We start from the raw sequence: 12,014 nt of genomic DNA, 5'->3' as shown, positions 1-12,014 counted from the left end.
TATCACTATCTGGTTCTAAACAGAGTTATTTGAATATGATACAATACACTTCATCGTATAGTTTTTGATATATGAAGCAAAGAGTTTAAAAGGATCTGGCTAAAGATGAACTTGCTATATACTTAGATGCTTGAAGCAAACAATGATATATATTTTGCTTGGGATTTTAGTATAGAACAATTCTACACTACACTACACTACACTACACTACACTACTCTACTCTACTCTACTCTACTCTACTCTACTCTACTCTACTCTACTCTACTCTACTCTACTCTACCCTACACTATACTATACTATACTATACTCTACCCTACTCTACCCTATACTATACTATACTATACTATACTATACTATACTATACTATACTATACTATACTATACTATACTATACTATACTATACTATACTATACTATACTATACTATACTATACTATACTATACTATACTATACTATACTATACTATACTATAGTACATTCCTTTCTCTCCCACCTGAAGGTATTATTATAGTACGTTGCCTAGCAGCACAACTATGAGATAAGTGAACAAAAGCTTAGAAAAAATATATTATGAGATAGATGGAGATTTCTGCAGAGCTGTATTGTACGTGTATCACTACTGTTTACTGCTTGGTATAAAAGATCTGGTCCACCATTTCTGCTATCTGGAACTCCCTTTACTGTAATAAAGATTCTTTTTGGTATCTTCCTCCTGACGGGCGTTCCTTAAGCAGGTAAGGCACGCCAGGATATGGGCCTGATTTGGCTAACAGTTTGTTGGCCCTTGAAGAACTTCTTAATTAAATAGTTTCATAATGCTTGGATTTTTCTGCTCATTGGCTTAGAAGCACCTCGATAAGCTCTTCTATGTCTCCACAGACCCAACCTAAATGGCCCAGGCCAACCTTATTTGTCAGATATCAAATATGAGCAGGGTTGACCTTGGCTAGTATTTGGACGGGAGACCTCCAAAGAATACCGGAGTTGTGATGTGGAGGCAGAGAATGGCAAACCACCTTTGAACATCCCTTCCTACAGGGTCACCCAAACTCAGCCGTGATGTGATAGAAAAACAGGTGTCCACACTATCTGGTCAGTTACGCACAGCGAGGTTCCTCTGACTTCAAAGGGAATTGGCTGCGGTTTCAGGGCATGTTCAGCATTATTACCCACTGCCCTGCTTGCTGTGGGGAAGGCTTTTTGCTTGCAACCAAGGAGGGGGGAATGTTTCACGGATTCTCTATTTTTAATATAATCTTTCATTGGTACCTTTAATCTTAGCAAGGGATCAATCTATCGACATTACAATGGTCAACTATTGAAGAAAAGTCTTGAATACGGCATCTGTACACTTGGCACAAACACTGATTTTTTTTAATCGTGGGCGGGGAGGAGTAATGGCGGCATGCAAACTGCAGAAACGCAAAAGGACAACGTGAACTGCCATTTGCTAAACTCCCCAGTTTCACAAGCATCTTTCTCGCAATGTGCTGTTCAGCCAAGCATCGAGCCTGACGGGCTTTTTCCTGTGTGGTCTGGAATCACTGACTGCTTGTATATAAAACGATGAGGGTGAAGACGTCCCAGTTTGTTGATCAAATGCAGGGGCCAATTGGGTGTCTGGACTGATCAGCTAGTTTCATTATTTTCACATTTTTTAGTGTTAGTATCAATTGATCGATCTATTGATATGGTTATTTAATCAGCTGGATGATGGGGAGGGGCTGATTTCCATGACCTGTAGCAGCAGTGACCTCTGGGCACTTGTGACATCACAGTCCCAGCTTGACAAAGGAGGCCTTGTTACCATGGGAGCACTGCTAACTTCAGAGGATGGCAAGCTCAGGGGCACTCAGTCCAGCAACAGGAGGAGGTGGGAAGAGGAGGGACCCACAAATGGTCCTGGCGTCTGGTCTCTCCAGTTTGGAAGGGTCAGTGTGGAGTGGTACCCAGGGGGTCAGAACAGGACGTGGTGTAGGTGGGCTTCCATCCCCACTGAGCTGTAAGACTTAAACTGTGCTGTGAGGACTGAAGATAAAATTCTGGACAGGAGACCCAAGGACATTGTGGAGGAAGTGTGAAGATCAGTAGTCACTGATGAAAGAATAATTAATGTATTTTGGTGTGTTGCCTACAGGGCTCGTTGTGTGCTCTTCCTTCCAGAGAGCAGCCAAGGGTCCTGGGAAGGAGAACCCAATAGGCTGAAGTCAAACTGCCCCTGAGTTCTCAAATAGGCTCTTAGGTCCTGAATCTCCCTCTGTTTCTCCACCAGGCAGCAAGCGTGCGGCTCAAAGCGGACAAGGGAGGAGGCGAGTGGAAGCACAGAAGAGGAGGGTGATCCTGTGGATGGGAGGAGATCAGGAAGGCAAGTTCTCCTGCGGGTGCGGAGGCTTGTAATGTAGGCAGCTGGTGACTCATGACCTGAAGCCTGGATGAATGGATGAATGAATGTTTAACTATAAGTTTAACTAACTAACTAACTAACTAACTAATAAATAAATAGATAAATAAATAAATGGGGGATGGATGGGGGTTTTCCATTGCTGCGAAGCTTTGCTTCCAGCGTAGATTACTGGCGTGAATGGATGATGAATGGGTGAATGGATGATGAATGGGTGAATGGGGGATGAATGGGTGAATGGGGGATGAATGGGTGGAGGTGATTGTAGAAGCCAGTCTGCTTACACTGTTGCCACCCTGCAGGGTTGTGTGAAGCTGGTCTTTTGGAGAAGCCGGGCCATGAATATCATCAAGAGGACAACAGTGCTGCTGCGGCGCTCCTTCCTTCCTTCCCCTCTGGATTCCCTTTTTCTTGACAGAATGCAGCATGCAGTGGCCGTGTCACCCATCGTAGCTATTTGTCTTGCCAACCAAGAACGTCAGAAACTGGGTGTCATGGACATTATTGACACTGAATGGCACTTCATGGTGGATTGGGGGAAAATCTCGCCTGCCCCAAACGATGAACATGGGCATCGGTATCCCAGTTCCAGATTTACCCAGCAGATGTACTCTGTCACTTGTGGACTTTGACATTTATTTCATTAAAATATTTATTTCATTCAAAATTTCATTTATTAATTATACCACAGTATTATTTATGTCTTAAAAGCAAATATATATGGATGGTTTTGTACCAATTTGTCATATCTCTATGACACATTTCTATGACATATTTTAAGTATTTTCTTGAAAGGAGGAAAGAACTTCTTGGGGTAATCTGCTGCCACCTGGGATTTTGCAGGGCAAGAAACTGAAAAATCCAGTCCTTCTGATCCAAGGGTTTTCCTTCTGAGTGTTCAGGATCATGTGCCAAAGAAGGGCTTTTATATTAGCACTGAATCCGGGTATGAAGCATCTGGTGTTTTATGTGATTGGCCGTGACATCATAAAGCAGAACTTTGAGCACTATAGTATGGCTGTCTCTCTGGCAACAGTGACACAGGCCCTAATTCGGAGCCCAGGATGGATGGACGTCACATCCTAGGTGCGACAGGTTCTCAGTTGGGGGCAGAGTTTATACACCAAACGTGATGTACGCTGATCTGGACGGATCATATCCGGCATTCTTAGAATTGTACCGGAAGGCTGAGCTCTTCAGCCTCTTGCAGCTTTGTGAGATTAGTTTGTTCTAGGGGTGTCCAAATCTATTCAGCCGTTCATGAACTACAATTCCCATCAGCCCAATTGGCCATGCCAGCATGGGCTGATGGGAATTGTAGTCCATGAACATCTGAAGCACCAGAGTTGGACACCTCCGATCTATCTTCACCACCACTTGGGACACTCACTGAAATCTCAGTAAAGATAACAATTGGAATGGGGGTGGGCAGGTGGAAGGGAAGAGTCTACCTGTCCAACATGAAAAGAAAGATTGCATGGCGTTTTTGGAGAAACAGCAACTTCCTTGGTACGACAACACACATACACACATATTTCTTTAGAATGAAAAATATATTAGAAAAAATAACTACAGGCCCTTCCCAAACCACATGGGGCCATCACAGGTGAAAACCACCGGGTAGAGGGATGCCATTCCAATGGATTTGGGTGCATGTTTTAGAAAGGCAACAGAATCAACTTCCAGGCCACGGAATGTGCTTAGAAAGTGGGGAGAGCTGTCCTTAAATAGCACAGGGAGGAAAACGGGACCCAGGGGTCAGAGAAAGCCCTCCAAATCTAACATGAAGACTCCCAGTTGCTATTCTCCATCCATGCTGAAGTCAGACAAGACCTCCTCTTCTCCTTCGGGATTCAACTGTGAGAAAGAAAAGTCAGTCACTCCAGGAAAGAGAAGGGGAGGCGTGTTAGTTGCTCTGGGCAGGCCAGGGTGGCTCTAATTTCGGAATCGAGAGCTCCATTCCAGACATCTCAACCTCTGAAAGAAGCGCTAAGACAGTCTCAGGTGCCACGTGCCCATCTTGCCTCCCTACCCCAGAGGTGAGACCCCTGGAAAAGGCTCGGCCAGCTTGTTCCAACAAGCGTGAATACCATCTTCAGTTTTGCTTTCCCCCTGTCCACCCAAGCTGTACCTCCAAAACCACATAGTTCACCCAACTATGTAACAGAACCAGAGGGTCTTGCTGGATCTGAACCAAGGTTTCTCTAATCTGGCAGGCAGATGCCACCCAAGCAGTTCAGACAAGGAAAAGACGGCCACTCCCTTGCGGTTTTTCCTTCATTCGTAATAGCTTGCCTCTGAACATGGAAGTTCCATTCTGAGCCACCGCTGTTATTTATTTATTTACTTCATTCATACTTTGCCTTTCTTCCCAATGGGGACCCAAGGTAGTTTACATTGTTCTCCCCTCCATTTTTCCCCTCACAATAACCCTGTGAGGTAGGCTAGGCAGTGTGTGACCGCACAAGGTCTCCCAGGACGCTTCCATGGAACAGTGGATATTTGAACCAGGGTCTTACAAAATGGTTGTCCAGCACTCTAATTGCTATACCACGCTGCTTTGATAAGCATTAGTATCTTTCTTGACATCCTTGGATTAACTAGTGTAAAAAAGTAGCTCCTGCTTTCATTCTTCAGCTATCTGACAAAGGGAGTTCAAAAAGTTATGCCCTTGAAATCCTGTTGGTCTCTAAGGTGCTAACTGGACTCAAACCTTGTTCTTCTAATGAGTAAACATAGTGATGATCTCTGCTGGAGGTGTCAAGAGGTTGGGTCTTTCTTTCACATGTGGTAGACTTTTTTTAAAAAATCAAGAAGGATTGGATAGAAGTACCTAAGAAAATGCACAAAATACTTAAAACCAAAAAAATTATTTTACAGCTAAAACTATGCTATTCGGTATTTTGCGTGAAAATCTTCCAAAGAAGCGTAATGAACTATGTTGGCACTTAACACCCGCAAGGGTAATTGTTGCATCCCGTTGGGAAACTGAACGATCTTAACACTGAACTCTGGGAAGATAAAGTTGAAGAATGTGCTAAAACAGCCAAATTAACAAATCTTGTAAACCGATGGTCAAAACAAGAATTTAATGAGAAATAGGAACTGTATTTCTTATTTGAGGATTATGCAAGAGTAATAACAACAACACTAATAATGTTAATTTATTATTGATTAAGATATAAGTTACCTATTTTTTGCTGTTTTGGAGCTAAAGATTAGAAGGTAACAAATTTTAAAACGATGCAATGTTCTCTCTGAATGAAATTAGTGTTGCAGTTTTAAGATCCAATGTGTTAAGAGTCATTACTTATATAATGTATGGGTAGCAGTACTTCCTTTTTCCTTATTCTCTTTGCTGTTCTTGAATTATATCTAAGAAAATTGATAAAAATAGTATAAGAATGCCCTGGCTCTTCTAATGCAGACCAACATGGTTATACTCTTGAAACGGCTTTCATTCTGCATCAACTGGCAGTCAGTTTCACGAGGTAGCGCCACTTCTAATGAGAAGGAAGGAATCCTTTCTGCCTCTTACGAAACTCAGCTGTCCAAGAGCTGGGCAAGCTAGGCTAAAGTGGCCGAGGTGTGTGCAAATTCATCGGACTGCACTTGAACATCACCTGGAGGAGCCCCTTGAGCTCTTCGTCCGCTAAACAGTCCACAAGGTCTTCTTGGGGGGAGCAGAACTCCACGGCCACCTTCCCATTCTCTGAAACAGGCAAGCAAAAAAGACCACATTTCTAACTATTCAAAGATAGTTTTATTGAGCCTTAAAATGCATGCAGGAGTCTGAAATTATTGCTGTTTATAGAGCATCCACAAAAACAGCATTTATTTTACATGAAAAGAAGGCCCAAATCCAAGTGGATTTCGGAAAGGAAGGGAGCCAGAGAAACAGAGGCCGCTCCACTGTGGCAGAGTGATCAGGGAAGGAGGGGGAATTGGCCCATGTAGAAGAAGAAGAAGAAGAAGAAGAAGAAGAAGAAGAAGAAGAAGAAGAAGAAGAAGAAGAAGAAGAAGAAGAAGAAGAAGAAGAAGAAGAAGAAGAAGAAGAAGAAGAAGAGAAGAAGAAGAAGAAGAAGAAGAGTTTGGATTTATATCCCCCCTTTCTCTCCTGCAGGAGACTCAAAGGGGCTTACAATCTCCTTGCCCTTCCCCCCTCACAACAAACACCCTGTGAGGTAGGTGGGGCTGGTGGAGAGCTCCAAGAAGCTGTGACTAGCCCAAGGTCACCCAGCTGGCGTGTGTGGGAGTGCACTGGCTAATCTGAATTCCCCAGATAAGCCTCCATTGTGCTCAGGGCGGTAAAAGAGGTGTAAACTCAAACCCGGTTCCTCCAGATTAGATACACGAGCTCTTAACCTCCTTCACCTCTGCTGCTCCTTCTTCCTTTGCTACCACTGGGTCAGCACAGAAACACTAACACAATGACAACTGCGTTTCGTCCCCCAATAACCCAGAAAAACCCCTTTTTAGCTAAGCTATGATCTGAAGTCACATCACGGCTCAACTGAGAAACGGCAAACGGCCCTTGAAAAGCATGAAAGGGTGGGCAGATAATGAGCTTTGCTCCACCTCTCTCTGTATTGGCTGCAGGTGGAGTGTCCAACCTTCGAGCACCCTGTTTTAGAAAGTAGGTGGGGCAAGGTGTTGATTGGCTGTGAAGATTACAAGGTATCCTATCAAACAGAGCTTCTGCCTGAAATGTTGAAGAGGTACTGTTATATATATACCTCATGCCTTGTCATTTTATATTGGCTTCATCATCTGAGGCAGCCATTTTGTAATTGGTTCCACCTCCTGAGGCAGCCATTTTGTGATTGGTTCCGGCTCCAGAGGCCGCCATTTTGTGATGGTACCCACTGCTCTGTGTCAGAGTTCCAGAGGTGCCCACAGGATCAAAGAGGTTGGGGAACACTGACCTAAAGGTATGGCATCACTGGCATTAAGCTGGCATCTAACCATTCTATGGGATGGTAAACCACAGGGAGTTCCAGGAAAAAAAACAAATTAAAAGCCTTGCCTAGAACTATGAGGAGAATCTTCTGAAATGCATCTGAGAGTGCTTTTTGTGCCGCCAGCTTCTGGAGCACTAAAGCGCGATGGCCGCGTGAACCCTGAAAGAGGTAGAGAAAATGCCAGTAAAACACCTGGTGAGTCATGGAAAGCGGTTTGCAAAAAATACCAGGGTCTGCTTGGCGCTTTCGCCAAAACGCTTTTAAAATTAATGCCGATAGATCTTTGAAAACCTTATGGCTTGAAAAACTCAGATTCTAAGGATCTTTTCAGAAGAACATAAGAACATAAGAACAAGCCAGCTGGATCAGACCAGAGTCCATCTAGTCCAGCTCTCTGCTACTCGCAGTGGCCCACCAGGTGCCTTTGGGAGCTCGCCATGCAGGATGTGAAAGCAATGGCCTTCTGCGGCTGTTACCCCCGTAATCACCTCGGTCCGCTATAAGGCACGGTAAATCTCGCATCGTAAAAGCGAGGATCAAGATTGGTAGCCGTAACCGAATTCTCCCTCCATAAATGTATCCAAGCCCCTTTGAAGTTTCTCATCCAGGGTTAGTGGCCATCACCACCTCCCAAGGCAGCATATTCCAAACACTTCAATCACACGTTGCGTGAAGAAGTGTTTCCTTTTCTATTAGTCCTAATTCTTCCCCCCAGCATTTTCAATGAATGCCCCCTAGTTCTGGTATTGTGAGAAAGTATTGTGTTGCCTTTCTCTGCACTTTTTCTATCTCCGCAATATCCTTTTTGAGATGCTGCTACCTCGTGAACTCTGGTCAATAGTAATCTGTGGCGCGGTCGCATCACCATTTTATATATGGGCACACAATCTTTGCAGTTTTATTCCCAATTCCTTCCCTAACTATCCCCTGTTAGCATAGAGTCTTGCTCCTCTTCTCTACCGAAATTTTAATTTTTTTTTTTTTTTTTTTTTATTTTTTTTAAAAAACCCAAATCCCTGGCTTCCTGGTCTGTGACTGATAGCACTCGACTCTTTGTAGCGTGTATGTGAAGTTTTGATTTTTGCCCCTATGTGCATCACTTTGCATTTAGCTACATTGAATTGCATTTGCCATTTCTTAGCCCACTCACCTGCATCTCCTATCAAGGTCCATTGGAGCTCTTCAAGCAATCCTTTAAGTGTTCTCACCAATTCTACATAATTTGGTATCATCTGCAAACTTGGTCACCACGCTTACCCACCCCTACTTCCAGGGTCAGTTTTTATGAATAGGTTAAAGAGCACTGGTCCCAAAACGGATCCTTTGGGGACACCACTCCCTACATCTCTCCATTGTGAGAACTTCCCATTTACACCCACTCTTTGCTTCCTGTTTCTCAACCAGTTTTTAATCCATAGGAGGACCATAAAGTCCACCTGCTCTTAACCACTTCACCACGCTGGCTCTCAAATATATAAAGCGTTGGTTGGGACTGCAGATATCTGGGTCCAGATCCCTGTTTCACACCAGGAAGTTCACTAGTCGACTTCAGGAAAAGTCAATCTACCTCGCAGGACATTTGCAAGGTTAAGGAGTTTGTGGGGGGGAGGAGGGAACCATGTACCCTTCTTCAAAGAAATGATGAAAAATATAAACAATAATGTCCCTTTTGTATCTCTCCATCTATAGCATTTCTGTTCTCACCTGGATTGCCCAGACTAGCTCACCTGGTCGGCTCTCAGAAACTAAGCAGGGTTGGTTCTGGTCAGTCCTCGGATGAGAGACCAACAAGGAATTCCAAGACTGCTGAGCAGCCAATGGCAAACCACCTCTGAAGGCCTTTTGCCTTGAAACCCCATGGGATGGTGGCCTATTGAAGGCTCCAGCACTATTTCATTTCTACCCCTCCCCCATTGTTACCTTGGCTGGGGTCTACAGGAACCTCGGCCACTGCGATTCCTCTGGCGCAGATGCTGTGTCGCGGGATGGTTAATTCCTGAATGCACAGGTACTTGCGATGCTGGCTCTGCGGCAAAGCTCTTGAGCCTTCCTCTTCAGTCTCCTCCTCTTCAAGGCCAGAGATGTCCTGAAGCTGTTCTCATCGGCATGCCGGCAGCAACAACACGGGAAAAAGGAAGCAATATTTCAGCCATCCTATTATTGCTTCTCAATGATCCCAGGCTACATTTTTTGTATAGTATAAGACAGGGTTCCCCGTGTCAACACGAGCATGAGACAAGACATTCCTCCCATTTCTAGCATCCTCCTCACACTTGGATAAATCTGTTACCCGAAGTGGTGGGAAGTCTCTCCCTTTTAGTGTGGGGAAATTAGCCGGAGCAGACTCTTGGCACTGCAAAAGGCCGGACAACTTGAGATCATGAATGCCTTGAGATCATGAAGTTTTTATACAGAAACACACAGGAGAGTGGATCAAAGTTTAACAAACTGTATTAAGGGATAAACACAAGCACACAATAATACACCACAACATACACACAGCCATAGGATGTAGACAGTTGTGAGGGGATAGATCCGGAATAGGTAAGGAATAGAGGGATGGGCAATAGAAGTTATAATCATCTGATCTAGGACTGGAAGAAACAGCATTGTGGAACAGTATCACAGACAGTCCAGAGATATAGATCACTGTCTATTGGGACAGTGGGCTTCTTTATAGGGAGAAATGGACCCTCAGAGTTATGCAGAGTGATCCTAAATCTCCCTAGACGAAAGGGATGTTCGGCCCTTCCTGGGAAGTCCATTAACCTTAATGGGTTGAAACATCAGCCTAATGTGCCCAGAGAAGTTATCTGAAGAGGTTACAGCTGTGAAACCATAGTAGTGTCAAGTTAGGTGGTCATTAAAATTATTAGTCAGAGGAAGAAACATTAGTTAATCCAGTCCAGGGCAGGTAAGAACATTAATACATCCTTTGTCTTCTCTGGGACGTATAGTCCTGGGCTGGAGATGGGAACTCTCTCCAGGGCAAAATCTGTTGTGTGTAGACTGAATCCTGTCAGGAAGGGTGTGAGAGGACATTATGCAAGTTGCTTTGGAGGGAGACACATGTCTTTTTCCCTGCAGGCTGCCCAAAACAAGCTTCTGTATTTTGGCACTGCTGCCGGGCATCCCAAGGTTGGCTGAGGGGGTGGAAGGGCCACTGTGGCCCACCATGGGTCAGACTAGAGCGTTTGGGACTCTTTAGTTTGGAGAGGAGACGTCTGAGGGGGGGTATGATTGAAGTCTATGAAATTACGCACGGGGTAGAAAATGTGGACAGAGAGAAATTTTTCTCTCTTTCTCACAATACTGGAACCAGGGGGCATTCATTGAAAATGCTGGGGGGAAGAATTAGGACTAATAAAAGGAAACACTTCTTCATACAATGTGTGATTGGTGTTTGGAATATGCTGCCACAGGAGGTGGTGATGGCCACTAACCTGGATAGCTTTAAAAAGGGCTTGGATAGATTTATGGAGGAGAAGTCGATCTATGGCTACCAATCTTGATCCTCCTTGATCTGAGATTGCAAATGCCTTAGCAGACCAGGTGCTCAGGAGCAGCAGCAGAAGGCCATTGCTTTCACATCCTGCACGTGACCTCCCAAAGACACCTGGTGGGCCACTGCGAGTAGCAGAGTGCTGGACTAGATGGACTCTGGTCTGATCCAGCAGGCTCATTCTTATGTTCTTATGGGTCAGTCTGGTAACAGTTCTGAGGACTCAGTGGTTTGGTACTGAGTGGGCAAGAAAGAGCAAACCCCTTTCCCAAGTCCCCTTCCAGAGGATGTAGCCAGGGAGAGGAGTTGGTCTTATACTTCATTCCCGCAGCATGGGAGATGCTTGCAACTTCAAACCCAGCACAAAGTGAGAACATTCCTCCTGGACCGTGGGGAAGCACAGCTATTCGGTTGCGTTACGCAGAGCTTTAGTGGCCCTCTGAAACAGAAAGCTGGTTCTTAGAGATTCTCGATGCCTCCCGGCCCAGCACGAAGTGGAAGCCTGCTCCAACCCCTTCCACAAGTGCCCTGGGCCTGGGAGAGATACAACCATTCATAGTGGCTGGCCCTTACCATCATCCAACTCTTGTGGACCCCAAATTCTATTTAACTATCTACTGAGTGCCCTGTCATGTTAAGTATATTGTATAATCTGCCTTGAACCCCAGTGAGACTAGAAATAAAGACGACTACCCTTCACCTATCCTTGGAACAAACCCGCACGGCTTGCACAAAGAACAGGCAAGGATTTTGCCTCCCTGGAGACAGCGGCACAAGATGGAAACAAAGCCAGACAGAAGGCGGCCCCGGTTCTTACCGTGACAATGCGATTAGACCAGCCGTTGAAACCAAGGTAGTGGTTGGCCAATTCCTGGCACTTATGGCTGTTCAAAACCAGGGTCTGCTGTGGAAAGGGTCCCTGTCTGGTACAGAGACACACCTGAGGACAAAGGGACCAAGAGAGCCATTGACGTGCAGGAAGATTTGCATTTCTGATTTCTGAAACCCTCTTGGGAGGGTTTTCGTTGTCGGACGAGATATTGTATACCGGAACGCTGTGTTTTAATAGGGGTTTTAGCTGTTTAATTCTAATAGAGCCATATATATGTTATTATAGTTGTATGTTGCTATGTTTTAAACTGTGCTGT

At 44.8% G+C, this 12,014-nt stretch overlaps 1 protein-coding gene across 1 annotated transcript; it reads right to left on the bottom strand.

The window, feature by feature from the left end:
• Positions 1-3,946: 3,946 nt before the first annotated feature.
• RDM1 (RAD52 motif containing 1) lies at positions 3,947-11,921 on the bottom strand (the record flags this gene model as incomplete). The annotated part of the gene is made up of 5 exons (XM_048483160.1): positions 3,947-4,283; positions 6,011-6,115; positions 7,430-7,523; positions 9,268-9,456; positions 11,684-11,921. Coding segments are annotated over 5 exons (706 nt in total), but the record flags the coding sequence as incomplete, so codon positions are not given.
• Positions 11,922-12,014: the final 93 nt, after the last annotated feature.

This window comes from Sphaerodactylus townsendi, unplaced genomic scaffold, assembly GCF_021028975.2.
Source record: "Sphaerodactylus townsendi isolate TG3544 unplaced genomic scaffold, MPM_Stown_v2.3 scaffold_866, whole genome shotgun sequence".
Classification (NCBI taxonomy): Eukaryota; Metazoa; Chordata; class Lepidosauria; order Squamata; family Sphaerodactylidae; genus Sphaerodactylus; species Sphaerodactylus townsendi.
Note: the sequence above shows the minus strand (reverse complement) of the source record. Positions and strands in the feature narration are given on the sequence as shown.